The 24,009-nt window shown below is 47.8% G+C and overlaps 1 protein-coding gene across 1 annotated transcript in view; it reads left to right on the top strand.

Annotated features, from left to right (window-relative positions):
* PPP1R16B (protein phosphatase 1 regulatory subunit 16B) overlaps window positions 1–24,009 on the top strand; it is a 59,798-nt gene that overhangs the window by 26,479 nt on the left and 9,310 nt on the right. The window contains exon 3 of the mRNA XM_030963271.1: window positions 23,601–23,671. Coding sequence (XP_030819131.1) covers window positions 23,601–23,671 — 71 coding nt within the window. The remainder of the gene's footprint in view (window positions 1–23,600; window positions 23,672–24,009) is intronic.

Raw genomic sequence — 24,009 nt, 5'->3', positions numbered from 1 at the left:
GCTAAATCGGTGCCATTTAACCCTTCCCTTCCCTTCCCTGTCCTGGCTGCTCTGCTTCTTGTGATGTGGAGGCAGCCCTGCATGCATCTTGTTTTCTGGTGTCTTCAGGGCTGCCAAATGTCAAAACCAGCACTTCCAAGTCTGCTACCACTTGCTGATGTGTCAGTGGCTGTAGGAGTGTCGGGGGTAGGACGGTGGGGATGGACGGAGACGAGAGATCTCTGCAGCCAGGTCTGGAACTTGGGGTTTATTGCAAAGGGCCTGGGTGCAGGGCCCTGCTGGGAGCTGACAGCCACAGCTGGAGCAGGTCTGAGAGAGGGAGAGGTAAAGAAAGTGGTAAAGAGAGAGAAGGCAAGAGCATGGTAAAGAGAAAATGAGAGAGCAAGGAAGAGTAAAAGAGGATAAGAGCGTAAGAGAGCGAGGTTCCCGTTCCAATACAATAAATCTTCTCTGTGTTGAATATTCTAATTCTCACCAACCAATCTAATACAAGATACAAATCCTACAGCATTTACATACAGCCTATAAGAATCACTACATTACCATACTGTGTTACATTTTAAACCCTAAAAACTCGTCTTTGGACCCCTTCTGCCAAGCTAGTAGGGTCTGCTCTGACCCAGGTGAGTGTTGTTTCCTGTGCTGTGATTCATGGTGTGTTTTGTTGTTGCAGTCAGGTAGAAAAATTATCAAAGAAAGGCTTCATAAAATCAGGCCTGCTCTGTTAGATTGATGGCTGGCTTGTCATTTCTTTTAAGTGCAGCTAGTACTTTGCAAGTTCCCATGTGAAAACAATCTTGTTGTGAAGAGTTTGTTAACATAACAGTCTATTCCTAGGTGAAAAACAGCTAGCACCTACATAAACATTAAATCTGTCCCACGAAAATCAGTGAAGGAAATATGTAAACAATTTAAGAATAGAGAGATTTGATGGACAAGTAAAATACCTTTTACTAACCAAAACTATAAACCAATTACAGTTGCACATGAGTTCCGTAAAACAGTATAAAAGGAGTTGTGTGAATAAAGAATAGGCTTTCCACATGAAGAAAATGGAGTCTCACATGATTTATTCTGATATTTTGTCCCACTTCAGTAGTGAGGAATCAGAGAGCATAAACAGCAGCTCCACTGGGGACCCTGGTGTCTTCTCTGTAGTAAGCAGCACAACCCAGAGGGGAATTTTGTGTTTTCTGTGCTTGGCTGTGAGCTCTGGAGCCAAGGCTCTGTCCTGCTCTGGGACTGTGCTGTGGGGTCTGATCCAGGGGATGTGGGACATGAGCCTGATTGCTCCAGGGAGCTCACTGGCTTTTTGCAGCATCATTCTCTTTTCAAGTGTATTTTGTACAGCATCCCACAACCAAAACCACAGGTCTGCAGCCACCTGTCTGATCGTTCTTTGCAAATTAGTGTTGGTGGGGAAATGAATACTTTTGGGGGTGAATCCTTCTTGCAGGGTGAAACCTGATGTTGCTGCTGTACCCCGGTACAGCTGAAAATGCATTTCCTTGCCTCTAAGCTGTGGTTGCAGGCTCTGCTTTCTGCCCCTTTCTCCTGGTCAAGGAGAACTTGAAAAGTGGATTAAATCTATTTTTTTTTTCCAGATTTAAATTCCTGCCTTTCTGGAGCGAGGCCAGCTCAGCTCAGCTGGTGTAGATTTCTCCCTCCTAGAATCATGGAAAATAGAGGTTGAGAAGGCCTCAGGAGGTCATGTAATCCACCTCCTGCCCCAAGGCAGGATCAACTGTATCTAAAATGCTTGCTAATGAGGGTGGAGTTAGGTATCTTAGTGTATTTATAGGCATCTCCACATCACCAGAGCACATCTACCTGTGCAAGGAGCCCTGCTTCTCATTCATTTGTGCATATTTTTCCTACTTGCTTATATTTATTCTCCTTTTTTTTTTTTTCTTTTTTTTTTTTGCTTTGCATCTCATCCTTACCCTTACTGACTGGGAGTTTTCCTACTTCCGTGAAGAATGCTCTAATTCTTTCTTTAATAGCAGTTGCTATGGCAGCTGGTTCAGGCAGTGCCTTATAGCCTAGTGCAGAGCTGCTTCTACAGACACTTCCACTGCTTGTTTTTTCCTCTGGAGCTTGGCCAGGTCTTTGGGAAACGTTACCATTCGCTGAGAGTGTCTTGAGAAAAAAAAAAATTAAAAAAATCAGATGCTGGTATATAAAAACACCCCCTAAGCCTTGCCCACCCTCTAACCCAGCACTAAAGGATGCTAAATAGGCCAGGAAGCCAACTGTTTAATTCTGGCTACTGGTACATTTGTAATCAGGAGCCAAGATGCAATCAAGCACCTTGCACTCCCTTTTAATTCGGGGAACAAGAGCCCATGTGCAGCTCTGAGCCAGTGGATGCAGTTTCCACTGAGGTCCCTGCAATTTGCAACTGTTTGTTGCTGCATTTGGCCTCTGGATTCCCTGGATAGCATGAGGGAGGCTGGCTGCAAGTGCCACTCATGTGGGAAATGGGCTTTAGTTGTTCTGGGGTGTTTCTCCTGCTCTGAATACCTTTTTATAGCAGTTCACAGCATTTCTCAGTTTGGCCAAGGTTTTCAAGCCAGGCCTTAATTCTCATTTCCTTGGTGTTTGAGCTGCTGTGCTGGGCTTTGCTTTCAAAGCAGCAAAAAGGTCCCTGCCTTGAGTGTACGAGCATCAAGCTCTGAAATGTAGTGGGAAACTTCCAAAGCCTCATTTATCTTTGTCTGCCTTCACCTGGGCTGACAAGAGAAATCCCAATAGTAAAAATAAATGTTAACCACACTCCTCTTCCATAATAAAACCCCAAGCAACCCACCCACCAAACAAAACAACACTCACATTTTTTTGTCCTAAGGGCTATTGCTATAGAGTTCAGCTCCACAAAAGGGGGAGACTAGAGCAGGAATTAACCTCTAAGGCACTGCCAAACCTTCTCCTTGCTTGCACCAGCCCTGTTCTGGCCTGGCTGGCAGCTGATGGTGTCCATGGCAGAGTTACCTGCACACAGCTTCTGTTCTGTCCTTTGTGGCACCTTCAAAGCATTTCCATGTGAGCAGCAAGGGTTAGAGGTGAGGTGCTGCCACTGCCATGGTTCTGGTTGCAATGATGAGGGCTGAGACACCATGGCTTGGTGTATTCATGGTCTTTGAAATTATCTGGTCTGAAGGATTCTCTGTGTCAAGCCCATCCTTATCAATAACAGCAAAGTTTTACCCTCTTCAATAATGTTGAATGAAAAGTAGAAAGTCCTTGCACAGGAATGGAGCACCAAGGTTTCATTGCTGCAGGGTGTTTGTGGTTTGCCCAATGACTTGGGTCAAGGAATTCAGCCTGAAATGCATCCCAGCTCAGCTGGAGAGGAGCAGGAGCCCTGCAGTAAAGAACATTCCACTGGTGTTAGGGACCTGGAGAGAACTTAGGGCCCCTATCTGTCTGAAACCAACATTGGCTCCAGATCCTGTGTGCTGTCAGGGAAAACAGGTGAGATGTGACCTGGGGTGCTGTGATTCACCCTCTGGAGAGCCCATCAGCCCCACAGAGAGCAGGACCTCCCTCAGGAGCCCGGGGCTGGACAGCACACAGTGCTCCCACAGAGAGCCAGCTTCAACCTACTTAGAGCTCAGGCTCGTCCTGTGCCCCTCAAACTTTTCAGACCTGGTTTATTTTACCATTTCAGACCCTGTCTGTTGGTCTTTAATTAGCAAGGCTAGAGCAGGGCTCCACGGGAGCTTAAATGGGCCTCTTGTTTTAATTAAAATTTTGGTGTAACAGCCTGAAATAGCAGGAGTTAGAAAGAGCCAGAGCTCCAGAGAAGGAGGACAGTGCCCGTGGATCTGCAGTGACATCCTCCTGCCTGTCAGGGTTGTTAGCACAGGGCTTTCCTTCCTCCTAAAGCTGCTGCTGTCACAGCAGTGATGCAAGGCCTGAGTGTGATGTGAAGTTCCAGTCTAGGCTGTGACCAGCCAGCTTCCAACCTGCTGCTGGATGCTGTGCCAAAACCACAGCATGTCTGCTTTGGGAGGTGGCAGTGGGTCATGGAGAGGTGCTGGAAGTCCATTTTGCTTTTATTGGAAGGGCAAATGGGTTTAAAATTTCATCTGAAAAGGCGCCTAAGCAGGATTCCTTGTGCTTCCATAGGAAATTTATTTCTTGTAACTTCAATCATGCAGTTGTGAAATAGCTATGAAAAAGCTGCTGCTCTGCCCCCTGACCCAAATTACTCTCATTTGTGGCAATTTTCTAGCACTCTTCAGAGCCAGGAAAGGTTCATCTGAGTACAGGTCAGCACTGGATCTGTAGCAATAATTCAAGGCTTGGCTCATCATTGCACTGTCTCAATCAGTGCTGTAGGATTTGCCATGTGCTCAGTAATGGGAATGTTTGCAGCACTGATCTCTCAGTTACCCTGTGGGGAACAAGTGAACAGGAAATATTTCTTGCTTTGCTTACATCCAGAGACTTGTCTTGTAGCTCAAGGGCAATATTTGTTGGCTGATTTTTCTCCTGTGAGGTGGGACTGACAGCTTGGATTGCAGGTGGAGGTGGAAGGAGCTGTGCTCAGAGCAGGGTGAGGGTGCTGAGCTAGAGGTGTGGCCACCTTGTGTCATTCTCATGGGGTTCAAAGCTCCCACAAACACCTTCCTCACCCAGCTGTTCTGGGTGCACTCATAGGAGCACCTGCAGCTGCCACTGACTGGGACTTCCTGGGGATCCCTGAGCATTTTGGCACAGACCTCTGAAGATATTTGGGTGTTTTGCCTTTATTGCAATCAGTTTGGTTGGGTCTGTTGACACAGAGAATCCTTCAGCTCAGATAATTTAAAAGACCATGAATACACCAAGCCATGGTGTCTCAGCCCTCATCATTGCAACCAGAACCATGGCAGTGGCAGCACCTCACCTCTAACCCTTGCTGCTCACATGGAAATGCTTTGAAGTGCCACAAAGGCCAAAACAGAAGCTGCGTGCAGGTAACTCTGCCATGGACACCATCAGCTGCCAGCCAGGCCAGAACAGGGCTGGTGCAAGCATCCTAAAGCTCCATAGGATCCAGAGTCCACTCAGCTCCTTCCTGCTGGGTGCTGCTGTTCAGACCACTCCATTAATCACTGCCCCATGGTATTAAAATATGTTGACATGGCATTTTGGGTCCTCAGGGATCACCCTGATCAGAGCCAGGAGTTCCCAGCAGCAGTGGCTGGGACAGTTCCCTGGGAGCATCCTGTGTGTGCCATGGGCAGGAGAGGTTCCCTGGGACAGCCAGTTCCCAGTTTTGGAAGCTGTCCCCAGTGCTGTGGGCTCCCCACCCTCCTCCTTCCCTTCCTGCAGGAAGGGCCTGTGGGTTTTCCAGCTGTGGAACAGGAAAGAAGTGGGGATCCTGTTTACCTGCCCACTGAGCTGCTCACATCTGTTTAAAGCTGCTCCTTGTCCCATGGCTGTGGCTTCATTTGGCAGCTGTCCTGGAGCTCTGCACGGAGCATCCTGAGGTGCCACAGCCAGACAGGCTCACCAAACCCAGCCCTGCTTCCTGTGTGACTGGGACATGACAAGAGCAGCTTGGTCACCCAGGATCCTGGGACTGGAGGGCACAAGAAGGGCGTTTGCTGGCACTGCAGTGGGCAAAGTCGTTTCTGCCCTGTCCCACAACAGCTTCTCTGTTAGATCCTAAAAACATCCAATCAATATCAGCTCCTTGGGAGATGCCAGGTGGCATCTGGCACATGCAGGAGGGTGGAGGAAGGTGGGACTCATGCAAAGTCTCAGCCATGTTTATCTCTTGTCACTGTCACATTTTCTGAAAAATCCTTTTGCCAGGCTTTCTTCTCCTGGGAAGATGAGAAGCCTCAAAGAAAAATGAAAACAATAATTATCTGATTGCTCCTCCTGTGTTTTGGTGCTTTGGAATGTGATCTGGAGATTGTTTACCAACTGGTCATTGATTGATTGGGTTCATGTGAATTGTTTTTACTTAATGACCAATCACAGCCAGCTGTGTCACGCTCTGAGGAGTCAGTCACGAGTTTTTATTATCATTCTTTGTAGCCTTCTCTCTGTATCCTTTCTCTTTCTTTAGTATAGTTTAGAATAGCATAATTAATATAATATAATATAATATAATATAATATAATATAATATAATATAATATAATATAATATAATATAATATAATATAATATAATATAATATAATATAATATAATATAATATAATATAAATCAGCCTTCTAAGAACATGGAGTCAGAGTCTCAAGTCATGCTTCATCCTGGGGATCCAGCAAATACCACAATCTCACTAAACTATGAGGGGACTTTGGGCTCTTATTTTGGGCATCCCTTTGCTCTTGTTGGGGTGTCTGAATTCTGCACAGCTGGGGTAGAAGCCAGCATGGGGATGAAGCACTGAGCTGTGAGAGGATTTGCTGGGGAAGCGCTCATGGAGGAGGTGAGAGGGAGCTGGAGGTGTCCCTGTCAGAGCAGGGGGAGTGCTGCAGCCTGCCCTGGCTCTGGCACAGCCTCCTCAGCAACAAAAACCTCTTTAGATTGGGCACGATTGTGGTGTAGAGCTGTAAACACTGCTTTGGGAAAATGCTGTGCACCTGTGCTCACACATCCCCTGGGACACTCCCAGCTCTGGAAAGCAGCAGGGCTGCCAAGAGCACGTGGGGACACTGCCAGGGTGGCCTTCTCTGAGCCTGCTGGTGGCAGGGAGCTTTTGTGCTGTCCTTATCTCTGGGCAGTGAGTCCTTCCCCGGGGGTTTGGGGACAGCAGGAGCGGCTTTGGGGACAGCAGGAGCGGCTCCATGGAGCTTTTTACCCTGGCAGAGGGTGGTGTTGCTGCAAGGGCACCTGCCCTGGGGCTGAGGAGGAGGCTGTGGCTGTGCTGGGCAGGGCTCAGGGTGCTGGGGGTGGCTGATGAGGAGCCCAAAGTCACTGAGCAGCTGCCTTCAGCTGAGATGAGCCCTGGCCAGCAGTGGTGGCAGCTCTGAGCAGCAGAGGGTTTGCTGCAGGAGGTGGTGGCTGGTGCAGGGAGCAGGGTCTGTGTCAGTTATTCCTTGGGAAGGCAGCACAGTGCTCCTGGGGGATTGGGCGTGTTATATTCTGCAATGTGCAGTGCTGCAGCATCCCACCAGCAGCACTGAGGTGCCCTGCCTGGTGTCAGGGACCACGGAGCCACACTGGCATCCTCAGAGACCTGTGCCTGTGCTGGCAGCAGAGCTGGGCTCTCTGAAATGGGCTGTGCCCAAAGCTGGGCTCTGGCAGTGCATCCCTGCCCTGCTGCAAGCAGGACAAGGTGCCCTGAGCGGGAGAATGGCACTGCCAGCAGGCACTGACTGTCACTGTCACCCACTCTGTTTAATTGAATTTGGGAGGCTTTTTTGATGGCCTATTTTAATTTTTTTTCCTTTTTTTAGACAGTTGCTTAACTGGGAAAGTAAACTGGAGAAGAGAAGCTGGCCTGGTTTAAAAGGGTCTACCCTTAGCCCATAAATCTGGGCCAGATCTACTGGTACATGCTGATGCTTTATGCAGCCCTAGAAAGGAAAACAGGCGTAAATATCACTTTATAGCTGTTCTGCTTTGCTCCATGAATCTGGATCAGTGTCTCTCTCCCTCCTAATCGGGTTAGTTTCCTTTTGATCTACCTCTGTTGAGGAAATCTAAACTGATTTAGCTATTCCCATCCATTTTCCATTTGCCTGATGGCTCTTTCCACGAGGCTGTCTCAACTCTACCCTAATTACTGATGAGTTGTCTGATGCTGTAGCAGGTGACACTCTGCTGTGGAACTTCGTAAATCTTAACCAATATTCACTGGGCATTTTTTTGGCAGATGTTTTGTTTCATTTTTGGACAGATTAGTTTTAAATTGGCAAATGCACTAGGCTTAAGGAGAAGACAATTGCTACTAGCTGCCAAAAAGAAAACACTGATTATCAATCATGTTTTATTGAGCCTCTGTTGAACTGATTTGCTGTAGAAAACATAATTTTCTTGTTCTCTAGCTTCAGGAAATCTGATTTTTGAGAGTTCCGCTCTCTTGATCGTGCTGATGTATGATACAGCATAGAAGAGAGGAAAAAATTAGCTGAGGATTAAAATCTGTGACATCTTGGAATTTTAATCACCTGCTTTTAGGGACATAAAACCATTTTCTGGGCTGATGTGCCATAAAACCATTACAGACACATCTTCCTTGTCACTCCTGCACGAAGAGCCTGTCCCTGCAGTGATTTACAGCAGTGCTCAGTGAATGCCATGCCTTGTTTGTTTGCTCTCAGTAGGCCTCAGTTTCCAATGCTGTGAGACAAGATAAGAGCAGCTGGGGGAAATCTCAGTGTCCCTGCCTTGCTCTGGGGCTTGGCTGCAAATGGGATGGCAGCAGCAAAGCCCTGAGTCCTTCTGGAATCACCCACGTTTTGTGAAGCTGCTGCTACAGTCATTAAGTTAAATCAGGTGTTCAGTGAGTTGTTATCCACTGGGGTTACATGTGATGGCTAAAACCTCTCTCCCTGTGCTCCTGGTGTGTGTGAAACACTCAAACTGCCCACTGGGGATGAAGCAGCATCTTCCTAACTCATCCTCCCCACTGGCTCGTGTAGCCCCTTCCTGAGTGCAGTCTGGGCGGGTTTTTCTCTTGGGATCAGTCCAGCAGGGCAGCGTTTATCCAGCTGTGAGGAGGCAGCGTCCCCTGTGAGGGGAGGTGCTGTACCCTGTGTCCCTGCACACGTGGGGCTGGCCCAGGAGTGTGGCCAAGCAGGGCTGGTCAGGGGGTCAGCACAGCCTGGCAATGGGCACATTTCTCCTTATTTTCAGCAAGACTGTGGGAAAAGAAGGGATTTCCAGCCAGGGAGCTGGGAAACCTTGTCATTCAAATCTAGTCCACTCTCTGAAAAAACTCCTTGATTTAAATGTGCTGCATGGGGAAGGAGGGATCAGATGGTTGCAAAGCATCTCAAAACTGCTGACAGTGTAAGGACCTCCTTGTGAGAGCTCCTCTCCTTTCACAGTCCTTTTAATGCTTTTTGGAATTTTACTGCAGAACAGAAACGCTAGGGAAGGTTTGTGCCCCTTGCAGAGCTGCTCTGGGGCTCAGGTCTGTCCATATTCCCACCTGACTGGGGCTGTCCTGGCTGGTGCTGGCGTGGAGGAGGAGATGCCTTTGCCTTGCCTCTTGTCCCCTTCCCAGGGTGACTCTGCAGTTCCCAGCTGCTGTGATTTGCCTGCATGTGCTGAGCTTTCATCTCTGCTTTTATGGGTGTGTTACTTGTTAGACTCTCTGGTGCAATATATTCTTCTTATTAATGCCTTTGATGCTGCATCACAGGCACAAAACTCCTCAAACCAATCTGGTGTTGGATCTGTGAAGAGAAAGAGCCCTCCTGAGGAGCTGGGGTTGCACTGGTGAGCAAGGCTCCAGCAGCTCAGAGGTTAATGCTGTCTGTCCCAAAACCTCTCTGTGTCACCTGGTTGTCACCTTGATCCCCACACAGCAGTTCTGTCCCCAGCAGGCTGTGGGCTCCATGAGGGGTGTGTGTGCTGGGGAATGTCCCTTGCTCCCATGCTCACCAGCTGCTCCTTTGTGTGTCCTTCAGCCCAGGGGTGGGTGGTGGTGTGTGGAGAGCTTGGCCACCAAACCACGTCCATCCCTGAGTTGTAGAAGGCACAGATGATGCAGTTTATGCAACCAGGGCCCATTTTTAACTCACTTTTTGCTGCTGGTCCTCTCTCGGGACTTCTGCTGCTCACAGTGACCCCCAGATGTGTTAGAAAGTCTCTTTTCCCAGCCTGGCTGTTGAAGGAGTCGGAGCTCTTCAGTTCCCGTTCTCAAGGTTGTTTATTGTTTCTTATCTATAAAATTCTCTCTCTGGCCTACCGAGGTCCATTCAGCAGGACAGACTGGTCCATTCAGCAGGTAACACTGCCCTCATGGCAGTGTTATCTTTTTATACTAAAAACTACCTGTACATTATTTACCATAACTTCCCAATACCTATCACCTATGTTAGACAGTGAGCTTCTACTCTAAACCGACCTGCAAGTGCCACCATCACAGCAGAAGATGGAGGCCAAGAAGAAGAAGGAGAAAGGCTGGACATGCCTTCCAGCGTTCCCTCCATCTTGCCTCTTGAACCTCCATTCTAAAAACCCCAAAATTCTATATTTTCACCCTGTGACAAACTAATTATTATTCTACTTAGACTTTTGTGTCTTGCAGATCTTCATATAAGGTTGGTAACTTGCTCCATGGGTCATAATCAAAGTCAGAGGTGTCTTGGGCTCTGTGCCAGGGTCTCTGAGCCCCATGGCAGGGTTTGGGCAATGCAGGACAGACAGAGGGATGTCCTGAATTCTGACAGTCCTCTTCCTGCCAGCTGTGCTGGATGGAGGAGAGGCAGCAGTCCTGTTGGGATGTGGAGCCAAGCTGGGATCACAGCTGTGGGAGGTGGCAGCAGCCAGGGCAGAAGATGTGTGCCGCCTTCACGTGCTCACTTCTCCAAGGGGGACAGGCAGAATTTGGTTCAGGGTTTGTAGGTCAGGTTTCCATTACACAACTGTGCTGGTTGCAGCTGCTTGTGTGAGATCCAGCCTCGTTGGATGCTCCTGGTGGGGTGGGCTCCTTTCCCTGGGAATGATTCTGTGTGATCAGATGAACAGAAAGAAACAGGATTCCTCTGTTGTAGCACTAATTGGGTGCTGATGGAAGCTCAGCCTGTGAAATGTGGGAAACATATCAAAAGCATTTCTTACAAACAACTGACTGGAAAAATAATAATTTTCTTTAAGCCTGTGTTTTCCCAGACAAAGGTGAACCAAAAACAGATGGGGAGGGATCTTGTGCTTGATCACAGATCCAGCAATGAGGATCAGATCTCTTGCATGTCCCAAAAGAGACACAGGGGCCCTTGGGACAAGTCACACTGAGCATGTGGGGGTCTCTGCCCAGGATTTCTTGTGTGAGGAATGTTCTACCCCTGGTTTAGTGGGGGAGAGTACAACCCTCCCACTTCATTTCACAGGAGATTAAATGGTCCATGATGTCTCCAGGAACCAGAACACTTGGATTGCTTGGGTTGCTCTGCTCTGCAAGGGCCCTGTTACCATGGCTAGCCAGCCCTACTCCTGTTCCTGAAGGGCTTGCTCTCTAGAAGGTGTTTAGGAGGATGCTCCAGGTCTCTTCTGCTGGGTGTTGGTCTGCAGAAAAACAGCAGAAGCTGCAGGAGTTGCTCAGTTACACTCAGTGCTGGGGATGCTGAATTTTGGGGTTAGGAGCAGGAGGAACCAGGGCAGTGCTGGGTGCAGCCCAGGGATGGCACAGGGCTGCACATCTGCCCATCCCCATGCCAGCTCCTTTGCTGTCACCTCTGCAGCCTGTAATTACTGCTGTCAGCAGAGCTGTAAGCAGCCACTTCAGCATTAATTACTTTAATGAACTTACCCAGGTGGGTTGAGCTACTAAAGCATTTTGTTGTTCCTGTAAATGTTCAAGTCAAAATATTAAACTGTGGAATTGATGGGGGATGGTGCAAAGCTGGAGCCTGGATTTCCTCTTGCCTTAAGGTTCAAAATTTGGGTTATTTTAGTGAATTTGGTCATGTAGTCTGTTCTCCTCAAGCAGCATGGCAGGAGAGAGTAAGGAGGCTCCTTTACTCCCCCTTTACTCCTCGGTGCAAGGGGAGCAGTGAGCTCAGAGCAGTCTGCCATTCATGCCCAGAAGATGGATGTCACCATTCCTGCTCTGTGACAGCTCAAAGGTGGTCCATGGCGCTCAGGATCTTGTAGTGTTAAATATGTAATGAAAAACTCCCTGATAAGAGGGATCTGCTGGTGAGGGAGCTTTCAGAAACAAACAGGGTGGGATGAAATGGCTCATTAACAGCACTGGGTTTACTACAGAAATAAGCAGAGTTTTCACTGCTGCTGGGAGGAGAATGGTCCTGCTGTTGCTAGTGGCAGAACTTAATGGGGAATTTTAATGGCTGTTAATTATTTTGCAAACTGCCATTTTATTGGGAAATGTGATATACTTTTGCAAACTGAAGCTGTTCTCCTCTGGTGCAGAAAGGGAAACTAGAACTCCTGTGAGCTGCCTCTTGCTGCAGAGGCCGGGGGAGGCATTTCACTTGCAATTCTGACGTGGAGACTTGTCTTTCATCCCAGGATAAGAGTCCTCTCACAGGGATGAAGGGAGAGAAGTCAACAGATGGTTGGACTTGATGATCTTAAAAGTCTTTTCCAACCTTAGCAATTCTATGATTCTAAGTGGGATATATTGTGCTGCCTCTGCTCCCTGCTGTTGCCTGGAACTCCTTGTTCCCAGCATCAAGGAGCTGTGGCTTCAATGTTCAGAGATACTGCTCTGAGAAGTGGGGTGCTTTAAACCTGTGTAGGAGCTGCAGGAATGACAAATTTTTTAATTTGGTGGTTTGAACTGTGTGTTTTGTTAATATATATTACAACAATATATTCAGATAATGCATAATACATATAATTATAATAAGCTCAGCGTGTAAACACAAAGCAATGAATTAAAAATAAATAAATCAGGGTATGCATAGGGACTGAAGTGCTCATCTCACATCAGTGACCTGGCCTGAAGCACTAAGGCAAAGCAATTTCTGGAGGAAACTTTCAGTTCTTTTCCTCTTTATGTTAAGTAAAAGGCTCTCAGGCTGCCCCAAAAGCTGGTAGAGCCCTGAGCTCAGAGCTCCATGTTTAGGTTTGGACCCCAAACCTGTCCTTGCTTGAGGGAGCATCCTTGTTGCCCTGCCAGGAAGCGGAGAGCTTTTCTCTCTCTGCCCACCACTGATCTGAAGGGGTTTGCTGAGTTCAGGCTGTATTGTGCTGATGAAAGATGGAAGCTGATGGAGATGGCTTTTGAAAGTGAGGTGAAAAAGGAAAGTGCTGCCAGCCCCGTGCTCAGTTCCTTTCTTCTCTGCATCAAAGTGCTGCAAGCTCAGCAGAGGAGAGCTGGCAGCAAAAGCTGTCCTGGGTTCACATGAGGCTCCCTTTGGTGTCTGTGCAGAGGGCAGGGATGGGTGAACACAGCCAGCTGGGCTTTTTTGTGCCTTTATGAGGTCTGAATGACCTGTCAAGCTCTGGAGCTGCTTCCCGTGGGCCTCCCAGCAATCACAGAGCTGCATCACCCTGCCTGGGAATGCTCATCTTCTTCTCCAAGTGGTGGCAAGCAGAAATCATGTGGAGCTTGTGGCAGAAGTTGTTTGAGAAAGTTTTCAACTTTGTGTGATGGAACAGATGAGATAATTATTAAAACAAGGTGATCTGTGTGCACAGCACTCATAGGCAGGTTGTAGACCAGGCCAGGCTGTGTGCCTGCTTGTTTTGACCAAATTTGAAGGTTTTTTTGCAGTCTCTGCCTCATTTATTGCAAGCACCACTGTAGCTGTGAAAAACCTGCATTTCTGCCAAACTGAGGTGCTAACTTTTGATTCCACTCTCACATGTATGAGCTGGTTTCCCTGCAGTGCTGAATGCTTCTGGTGATGATGTTACAGATAAAGTTGGCTTCTCTGAGCAGAGTTTGCTGGTAACCAAGGGACACTGGACTTTGGGGATTGCTTTGGGATTGGAGGTGTTTGACCTGGAGAGCAAATTTGAAAGCACTGCTTTGTTAACACAAAGAATAAATGGTGGGCTGTGTGATTTGTCCTGTGTGACAGGTGCTGAAATGAAGGTTCAGAGACAAGTGGTTGGAAAGTCTGGGGGAATAGTGAGATTTGATCAGCCCTTCAAAATTGCAAACTTGGACTTGGGCATGTGAAAGTAGGAATAAAAAATTGCTGTTAGCACTGAGGCTTCAGCTGCTTTGTCCAGTTCTGGACAACAGAAAGGATGGAGGAGAGCAGAGTTTTGTTGTGCTTAAAGAGCAGAGCTGGGCTCAAGGGCGGTGTCACAGCTGTGCCATGGACTGTCACTGTCACCTTGGCAAGGAAAGGTCCCTGAGCCTCCAGAGCCTTGGTCTAACTTGGGCTGTGATGTCACAGCTGTGAAACGAGGCAAAAACTGATTGTAAAATCCAGGAGATAGCCTGGAGCTCACTCCACTACAGGCAGCTGCACTTCGGGAGATCTCTGGGTGGAAGGTGCTGTTGAAATTCAAATCTCTGAAATGTGTAAAATTTCCTGCTGAATAATTACAGGTTGCAAAAGCATTGCTAAGGATTGCCAGTGCTTCTCTGGTAAAGTTCAGGTTGCTGCTAAACTTGCATGAAAGTTTTTTCTGTAATGTTTGGTTTTGAAAATGAAACCATATTCTGTCTTTATCTGATATTAGAAAAGGGGATGTGGGAGGGTGATTTTCTGCTTTTATAGACATTTCCCTTCCCACACTGCACAGCAGCATGGCATTTCCAGTTAGACACAGTGCCAAGGAGCTGAGGTTTTAGCAGATTACTCTTTGACTGCTGGCATGTCCCCTGTGGTCTCCCAGGTGGGTAATGGTGTGAGACACATCTGGGCTGGCAGCAGCTCCTGCTGTGGCACTGTCACACAGGGCTGGGCATGTGTCCTGGTGTGAAAAACGCCAATCACTTGTTTTTAAAATTTTAAAAAGTTTAATGATAATAAAATGGTTATAAAAATAGCAATATAATTAGAGTAAAGATAATTTGGACAATTTGGATTTAGGACAATACGAGACAATAAAAACAAAGAGTTATGGACATCTGGGTACCTTTTCTGGGCAGCATAAGCCTGAGAAAGGACCCACGTTAACAGAGGATTAATAAGAGCAATAGTCTTTTTCATATTCATACACCTCATACATGATGCATAAATTCCATTCAAACCCAGGATTCTGTCTGGTCAGTGTCAGCTTCTTCCTCTGAATCCTGACAGCATCTTCAAGCCTGAGCAAGGCAGGAAGAAGTTCATTTCTCCTGATAATGGAGCAATAAATTCTCTTTCTCTGAAAGATTTATGTGTCCTGTGGCTGCTATCTCAGTGCAAGTACCTCATTCCTTTCTTAAAAAAATATCTCACATACATAGTTTGTATTTTAACATTTTGTTATAACCTAAAACTATATTTAACACACTACTTAAAAAATTTAACACAGCAAAACTTTCTAACACAACACATATAATATTCATTTTTATATTTGCAAAAAGCCAATCATAAAATAGGCATTTTTCACACTGGCACACCAGGCCCGTGCAGGCACTCACGCCTGGGGCAGGAGTGCAGCCATGCATGGGAGCAGACCTGAGGGTGTGATGTGGATCTGTAGCTCTGAAACATCTCCATCCCCACTGTACTCATCTCCATCCCCACTGTACTCATCTCCATCCCCACTGTACTCATCCTAAACCAAAAGGAGACAGCTTTGGAGGTGGGGAGTTAAAAAACCCCAATAAGCAGGGTTGATTGAGGTCAGAGTGGAGCAGGTACTGAAACAGCCAGAGCAGATGGAGAGAGCAGAGCAGGGCTCTCTGAAGATCAGAGTGTGGTTAGAGAAACACAGAGCGAGAGTCCTGGGCAGAGGAGGAGAGCCCAGGCTGGCAGGAGCTCCTGGGATGGGGTCACAGGCTGTCCCTGCAGGGAATTGTTCAGCATGAGCTCAGGGCAGCTTGAGAAGCAGATCTGCATTTCCCCACCCTCCAGCACAACCTCTCTTCCGTTACTCTGAGTAGAAAGTTTCCTGTTTTATAATTGAAACTCTTAAAAACGTTCCTGTGGTTCAGGTCAGCATACAGCTGCTTAGCTGAGGCCAGAGGATGCCTGAAACTCGAGCTGGGGGCAGAGGCTGTTGGCTCTGGAACCTAAGAGCACTTTCAAGAGGCAATAGGAGCTATTTCCTGCTACACAGAGCACATCAGAGTATCCTCTTGCAAATCCTGGCAGTCTGGCTCTCTGTGGAGGTTGGAGGGGCTTTGCAATCCTGCTCCTCTGATCACCTGTTAGGTTATTGTGTTAATGTGCCTGGGGAGGCTCTTCACAGACAGCTGCAGAAGTTTCCCTCCTGACACCACTGCTCTCTTTTATCTAAACACTTCTCAGGCTGTCATTTCCATTAAAGCCAATTAATTTTTATGATGCATTTCCTTTTTAGTACCCTGAAAGACTTAATTTCTAATAAGATTAGTACAGACAGGTGCTGAGTGCTCTGTGTCTCAGTCGATGGATTTTGGTCCAACACATCAAAAGTTGTTTCTGAACTCGTGTACAAGTGAGATCCTCTGTGCTGCTCAGATGAAAGGCACACGTAGTGTTGATTTTGTGTTGTCTGAATGGATTTGCTTGTGTTGTAATGACTTCTAAGAAGTGCTTTTTGTAGGGAGAAAGCTGGAAGCAGCCAGAGGATGAGGAGAACAGGAGGTGCTGGTTGAATGTCTGGCTCTGTAGGTGCCCTTTGTCTCACTTTGCCTGAAGCTCAGATTAAAATGTGATGTGTTGCTCACCTGCTTGGGCCCACCAAACCCAGAATTCCAGGTGTGACCTCAGGAGATGGGGGGTGCATGTGCCCCTGGAGCTGCTGCTGGAGGATGTGGCTGTCCGTCATCTGCATCTCACTTTGTGCTGTTGTTCCCTGCTCAGGCCACTGACTCGTGTGGTTCCACCACAGCAGGACCATTCCCTTTGGGAGCTCTGACACCCTGAAAGCCAGCACTGCTCTGCTGGTGCCAAGCTCCTGAGTCATCCTTGGGAAACTTGGCCTTGGGTTGCTTGGGCCATGCCTCCCAAGGTCTGAGTTAATATATTTTTTAGTACTCTTTAAATCAGGACTGTTCAAGTAACTCCTCTGAAATGCCTCTAAAGGGAGAGGAGGCTGTGCTGCAGCCCAGGTGTTTCTGTCACGGTGATATTGGGGAATCTGCTTTCCTGGCTCCCTGCCCACAGCAATCCTGCTGAAGGCAGCTGAGCCCAAAGGTTATATAAAACACTCATCCCTTTCAAATCCCATCATCTGTTTAAAAACCATCCCAAAATGATTTATTTATTCTTCCAATACCAGATGACAAATGGGAAACCAGGGAAGTAACCTTTGACTTTAATTTTGCTCTATGTATTTAACATTTCCAGTGTGGACCAATTTCACTGTTAGCCTGACATGAGAAGAGGATCAGGATACTTTTGAAGATGACACTACATCCTTAGAAAGCTGTGTCAGAGGGCAGCATCCTCTAATTTTTATTTTCCCAATTAAAATAAATTTGGCTTTGCTTCTGCTACGCCCTTCAAGCGCTGTGGCTGCAGATGGGTAACTTGCACATTTCCTTATCCCAGTAATCCCAGGTGGATGGCAGCCGTTGAGGAAAGATGCTTTATCATCACTAGCACTAAGTGGATTATCAGAGCTTGAAGTCCTGCATGCAGAACAAGAAAAATGTGGGATGGGCAGTCTGTCCCCATCCATCTGAGAAGCAGCTCTAGAGGTTGTCCCTTTGTAGCATTGCTCTTGTTGCTGTGGTGCTGCAGTGATGGATAAAGGGTGAAAGCATAAAGCACAAATGGATTGAAATATGCACAAACAGGGGGAGAAAGAATTGGACTCTGTGCATTAAATAAATGTACAACTTGTTGGCTTGCTGTCAGAATAAAACTTGTATAAACCAGGCCCCCAACCATGCAGGAGGAGCCTGCTGTGAAAAACAGGCTCCTGGGGGCTGAGGAGGGCTGTGTCCTCTTAACTAAGAAGCATCAAAGTCAGAAATAGATTTTCCTTGAGAGAAGCAGCCCCTGGACTGAGCGTGGCTGCGTGCAGAGTGCCTGCCCTGAACGTGGCACCAAGCAGATGGGGCTCTGCTGGCCTCTCTCCAGACTTGCCAGGTTTTGTGGGTATATTGGAAGCAGTGTGTGTGCCTGGCTATCAACTGGGTGGGAAGTGTTTAACAGGCTTTGAACCTTCCTGAGAAAGCTCAGTGATCAATCAGGATGGGATGTCTCGGTCGCTGGCTCAGCAGGCAAACTGGGCCATATTTATTTTTAGGTGTACTCTGTGTTTGAAGCTGAGTGTGGCATTTTGCTTTCTGAGGGGTTTTTCTGTCTTTCAGAAAGCTTTAGGGGAGCTGTGGAGTTTATCAATGGGCCAGCATGGGCTATCAGTTGTACATTGCAGGGAGTGGAGGATAAGGCTGAGTGAGTTCATCCTGTTATTGCTCAGAGTTTAGACATGCTGTAAAATGTGAGTGTCATTGTATGCTGGAGCTGGCAGAGCACTCACAGCTTCAGTGCTGTTTTCCTGGCATTGTTTCTCCTGTGTAATAAATATCCCTGCACAACCACAGCAGTAAACATGCAGCTTTGAAGTAGCTGAGCTCCTCCACAGTCCCATGCCTGGCAGGCTGGGATCAGTCTTTGCAGACATTTGCCAACAGCCCTGCGTGTATGTCACTACAAATAATGCTGCAAGGAGCTGCTTCTGCTACACTGGCTCTCTGACCAAAGCTGCATTTGGGTGAAAGGGACTTGGAGCAATGTGTAAAAATGGTTTATTAACCCGAGTGAAACTTCATTTTATGCAGTGAAATTATGTGTGAACACAGAAATTATTGTACTGTCGTAGACACCCCACCTTTTAAAGGTGGCCTAAAAGTGCCTGGTTCACAAAAAGCTGAACTTGAAGAGCTTGGATGATTTGAAAGAGAAATTGTTGAGTAAAAAAGATTGAGACAAACCTGGATTTTTGCTAAGTAATGGCCTGTGTGTGTATGTAAACTTGGAGCACACAGGTAAGCCTGCTTGCCAGGAGAGGCAGTTTGCCATTGTATATTTTTGGGAGGAATCAGGACCTCCTATCAGGAAGGTGTCTGTTGGATTTTTTTTTTAATCCCTCCATGATATCCATATCAGTTCCAGCTGGCTTTTTCTCTTATGAGTTATTAATGCTCGAGGTATGCAAGTGCTCGGTATAGATGGGAGTGTAACAGTATCCAGGATTTTATGGTGTAGCTTATTGACTTAGGGGAAACTGCACTAACAGAGGCCTTTTTTTTACTTCATCTGGTTTAAGAACTTTTCTGGAAAAGCTGTTTCTAGAGTAAACTCAGTGGGAAGTAACACCAACAAAAAATATTACTGCAACATCTCTTCAGGCTGGAGAGTCGATTGCCCCGTGTTAAATTTTCCTTAAGACCTTTGCAGTGTTGTTTTTGCCTTTCCCCTGCTTTTTAGTTTTTTGGGAGAATAAGTGAGGCTGGGAGGAAAAGGAGCTCCTGAGAAGTGGTTTGCTATGTCTGGGGAGGAGAATCTTTCTAAGGCTGCCCCAGGACAGTGTTTAAGCCTCCCTCCTCCCTGATGGAGGGAGGCTTAAAACCAAGGGTGTATTTTTACAGCTGTTGTGGGAGCTTTTTCCATTTAACACAGCGCAGATGTGAATGATAAAATAGAAATTGAAGATTAATGTACACCATCTTGGTGTGTGAGAGTTTCAATTATAGGCAGAGCAAGGAGAATAATGGAAAATACATTTGAGTGATCGCTCAGTTAATACAATTTGCAATGAATTATTCACAACAATTTGTTCACCCAGCTCTTATTGCCATCATTTTCATTCCTTCATTTGCCATGCTTTTGGAACTGCTTCCCACAACTTGTGCTCGATGTGTAATGAAGAATCTCCAGGCACCCAGCCCCTGCTCCCCACCTGCCTCCGCCCACGTGCAGCTCTGACAGGGCTCAGCAGTTTTGGCCCTGAGCTCTCTAAGAAGTTAATCAGGTGTTAGTGTGCAGCCTGATGCTGCTGAACACGCTGATGTGACCCCAAAGAGCCCCTTCTGTGGGGCTCAGGGGCTCTCAGAGGGCTCATTTCTGTGCTGTTCCATGGGCATGGGGGGATTGTCCTTCCACCAGAGCAGGCTGAGGCTTGAGCCGACAGAAGGCGATCAGCTGGTGCTGGGTGATTAATCTGTGTCCTTGGGAGTGAAGAGTTTGCTTCCTACCTGGACAGCATCAGTCATGCCTGGAGGTGGGGAGAAGGTGTGGGGCTCTGCAGAGAAGCGTGGGACACCAGCAGGGCTTGAAGAGAGAGGCATTTTGCATGCTCAGGTCTCTGTAACGGATGCTGTGTGTGAAGCAGCAGAGCAGGTCTGTACTGCCACAGGTGAGGGTCCCAGCAGCACAGATGAGCCCCCCTTTCCTGTTCTTAGGGCACTGGATAACCCACAAATGCACATTTTCTCCTGAAGTTTATCAGAAAGGAGGACTTGTTCTTCCTGGCTGTTTGGGAAGGGCTGTTCCTGGGGAGTGGCCATGGAGAAAGTGTCCAAGTCCTCCATCCATGTGCCTCTGCAGCTCACAGGGAGAGGGGGTGATGGAGCTGCTCTTTGCCACCCCATGCCCTGCTGTTGGGCTGGAATGGGGCTGTGTTCTGCTGTGAGCTTGGGCAGGAATGGGGCTGTGTTCTGCTGTGAGCTTGGGCAGGAATGGGGCTGTGTTCTGCTCTGAGCTTGGGCAGGAATGGGGCTGTGTTCTGCTCTGAGCTTGGGCAGGAATGGGGCTGTGTTCTGCTCTGAACCTGGGCAGGAATGGGGCTGTGTTCTGCTGTGAGCTTGGGCAGGAATGGGGCTGTATTCTGCTCTGAGCTTGGGCAGGAATGGGGCTGTGTTCTGCTCTGAACCTGGGCAGGAATGGGGCTGTGTTCTGCTCTGAACCTGGGCAGGAATGGGGCTGTGTTCTGCTGTGAGCTTGGGCAGGAATGGGGCTGTGTTCTGCTCTGAGCTTGGGCAGGAATGGGGCTGTGTTCTGCTGTGAGCTTGGGCAGGAATGGGGCTGTGTTCTGCTCTGAGCTTGGGCAGGAATGGGGCTGTGTTCTGCTCTGAGCTTGGGCAGGAATGGGGCTGTGTTCTGCTCCGAACCTGGGCAGGAATGGGGCTGTGTTCTGCTCTGAGCTTGGGCAGGAATGGGGCTGTGTTCTGCTCTGAACCTGGGCTGGAATGGGGCTGTGTTCTGCTGTGAGCTTAGGCAGGAATGGGGCTGTGTTCTGCTCTGAACCTGGGCAGGAATGGGGCTGTGTTCTGCTCTGAACCTGGGCAGGAATGGGGCTGTGTTCTGCTGTGAGCTTGGGCAGGAATGGGGCTGTGTTCTGCTCTGAGCTTGGGCAGGAATGGGGCTGTGTTCTGCTGTGAGCTTGGGCAGGAATGGGGCTGTGTTCTGCTCTGAGCTTGGGCAGGAATGGGGCTGTGTTCTGCTGTGAGCTTAGGCAGGAATGGGGCTGTGTTCTGCTCTGAACCTGTGCAGGAATGGGGCTGTGTTCTGCTCTGAACCTGGGCAGGAATGGGGCTGTGTTCTGCTCTGAACCTGGGCAGGAATGGGGCTGTGTTCTGCTCTGAGCTTGGGCTGCTGGGCAGGAATGAGGGCTTGCTGCTGCCTGACCTGTGCTCCCCTGAGCCCTGAAATGCATTTCCTGAGCCCTGAAATGCAATCTTCAGTTTAGAACTGGACAGAAAGCAGTCTGATCTCTTCTTCGTGCCTTGTTTGCCTGGACTCAGTGGTACCTGGCTGCATCATCTGACTTTTCTGAGCCCTTTTCTGGTGTCTTGTGGCTGTCAGTCCTCAATGTGGTGGGAGGTACTGGGAAATAAGGTGAGCCTGTCCGGAGGGCAGAAGGGAGCCAAGGGGAGGTGCAATGGGAACACGAGGGCTGCTGCAGGGTTTAGGTAAGAATTCAAAGCTTCTTTAGGGTAAGATTAAAACTTCTCTGAATCTTAACCCTTCAGGGCCTCTTACAAGCTCTGTCAAGCCATGATCACAGTGCCTTTGACACAAACCCTGTAACAAGCTGGGATTTATGCTGCTGCTTCTTCCCATGGAGAGACAGCACTTACAAGGTTAATTTGCCAGCATCTACTTGTCCAAATCTCCATAATCAGGCAAAACATGATTACGGAGCTGTGTGTCATTAGTACACAATGGCACTTAGCTGACTGAGATTGAATTAAAACCCTAATGGCAGAGCATCCAAGGTAAATAAGAGACAAGCAGACTCACTGGTGGATGACTTGTCTATCACTCAGCTTGGATTAGGAGAGCAGGAGCTCAGGGCTGGCCAGAAACAGTAGAAGCAGAGTCATTAAATTGGATATACTGGCTGAGGTTCAGTGCTCTTATTACTGTTCAGCATGCAAGTGTTGGGGCTGTGAGTCCAGTGTAGGCGTGGGCTTCCTGCACTGGCCTTTGAGCTGGAAAAACAAAAAAGGCTTTGGATTCACTGTGGTGCTGGATGAGTTTTGTGTTTGCTGCATTCTGCTTTTTCGCAGCAGTTTCATCGAGCAGGTGTCAATGCCTTGAAATTATTTCCAGCAAAAGTAAATCCAAGCATTCATTTTGAGTTGGGTGAAACAACTCTGTGATGTGAAGTGTTTTATTTCACTTCTGCCTAGTTTTGCCTTCCTTTGTGATAACGTCAGAGCAGTGGCTTCCAATCAAAATTTCACTTTGCTTTCGATTTGCCTTTCTTGCAAGTGCCTTTTCCAGATCTTTTAAACAAAGCCTCATAAATCATCCCTGATGTCATGGTGGGTGTGTTTTCCATGTTCTGTTTTGCGTGCCAGAAGTGCTCTGTCCCCAGGGACAGCCCTGCAGATGGTCCTCCCCGTGGATGTGCTGGGGAAAGAGCTCCCTCTGACAGCAGCTCAGCGATCAGAGGCTGCAGGATGATCTGGAGTGAGCAGCCTTGCAGTATTTTTGATTGCCAGCTCTGAGGAAAGTTATTGCCCTTTTAGCTCTGTCAGTGTTCTGGTTGTGCAGCTCTGGTTTCACTCAGTGCTTGCATGCTTGCCGTCAAATCAGATTTGATGTATCTGTTGCTGCTCTGGCCCTGGGGAGGTGATTATGAACCTCTGGCTTGTGCTTGTGCTCTCAGTGACATGTGAGGTAGGAAAAGCATTAGGTAGTGACATCTCTGGAGAAAAAACAGGGAATGAGCAAGGAAACAACAGAAAATGGACATGGATCATCAAGATCTGTCAGCAGTGTTGAATTTGAAGAGTTTCTGGTGTTGCTATTAATTTATGCCCTCTGCCAACCTTGTTGCTGTTGCCCTCTGCAAGTTTTTCGCCTAGGGGCTAATGACTTTTCATGTGTTTCAGAAATTTGCATTTTAATGGAATAAATATTACCCTTTCCCCCCAAAGCAGTGATTAAAAACTAAAACCTCTGGGAAGCTTTCTCCAAACACTCAGCAGCTCAAGTGAAGTGACCAAAGCAGCCCTGGTGTATTCAGTGTGGCAGGACCCTGAATGCATAGATTACTTCTTGAGGCAAAACCTCATCCCCCTCATGGTGGGAGGAATCTCTCTCATGGTTGTAACTCAGGACCCCAAAATCCCCTTTGGGCTTTCCTTGGCCGCAGAGTGCAGAGGTTGCACTCAGGCTTTGTGAAGCACATGGCAAAAATGGAGACTGTTCCAGCACAACTGAAGGAAAATTGTAACTGTGCTGTCTCCTTTGGGAGGAGGTTGGGGGAATATTGTGTGCTGGTGCTCTCTGCTGGATAAAGCCAGGAAGGCTCTGCTCTCACTGCGGTGACAAATGAGCACTGATGATTTCACACTGATGGTGTGAAATGCATTGCCTTGAACTGTCCAGGGCTGGCTGGGAGCACGAGATGTGGCAGGGTGGCTGCTCTGACTCTCCTCTGTCCTTGCCTTGCAGTGTGTTACCTGCTGAAGAGCAACATCAGCCCCGACCTGTGCAATGAGGATGGATTAACTGCGCTGCATCAGGTGAGCTCACACCTCCCTGCTGCCCCCTCAGCCAGCCTGGCCAGGTCTAACAGGGAGACCTCTTAGATTTCTTTTTTTCCCTCTGTTAAAGCAGTGAAACCTCACCATGTTGTGCTGGCGATCTGGTTTCTTGGGGAGCAAACTGAGATCAAATCCTTTTCTTCTTTTCTTGCTGTATCCCAGATTTTGTTCAGTGATAATAAGAACTCAGGGTCAGGGCTGGACTTCACATGTGAACAGCATTTCCCCCACTCTAATTTTTGTAGGACTGGGCTCTAAATTCTCATAACAGATAAACTCAAATTTGGATACCTTGGCAATCCATGAGTTTTGAAAGT

The sequence above is a fragment of the Camarhynchus parvulus genome, chromosome 20, assembly GCF_901933205.1.
Source record: "Camarhynchus parvulus chromosome 20, STF_HiC, whole genome shotgun sequence".
Taxonomy (NCBI): Eukaryota; Metazoa; Chordata; class Aves; order Passeriformes; family Thraupidae; genus Camarhynchus; species Camarhynchus parvulus.
This window is presented reverse-complemented; position numbering and strand designations above follow the sequence as displayed.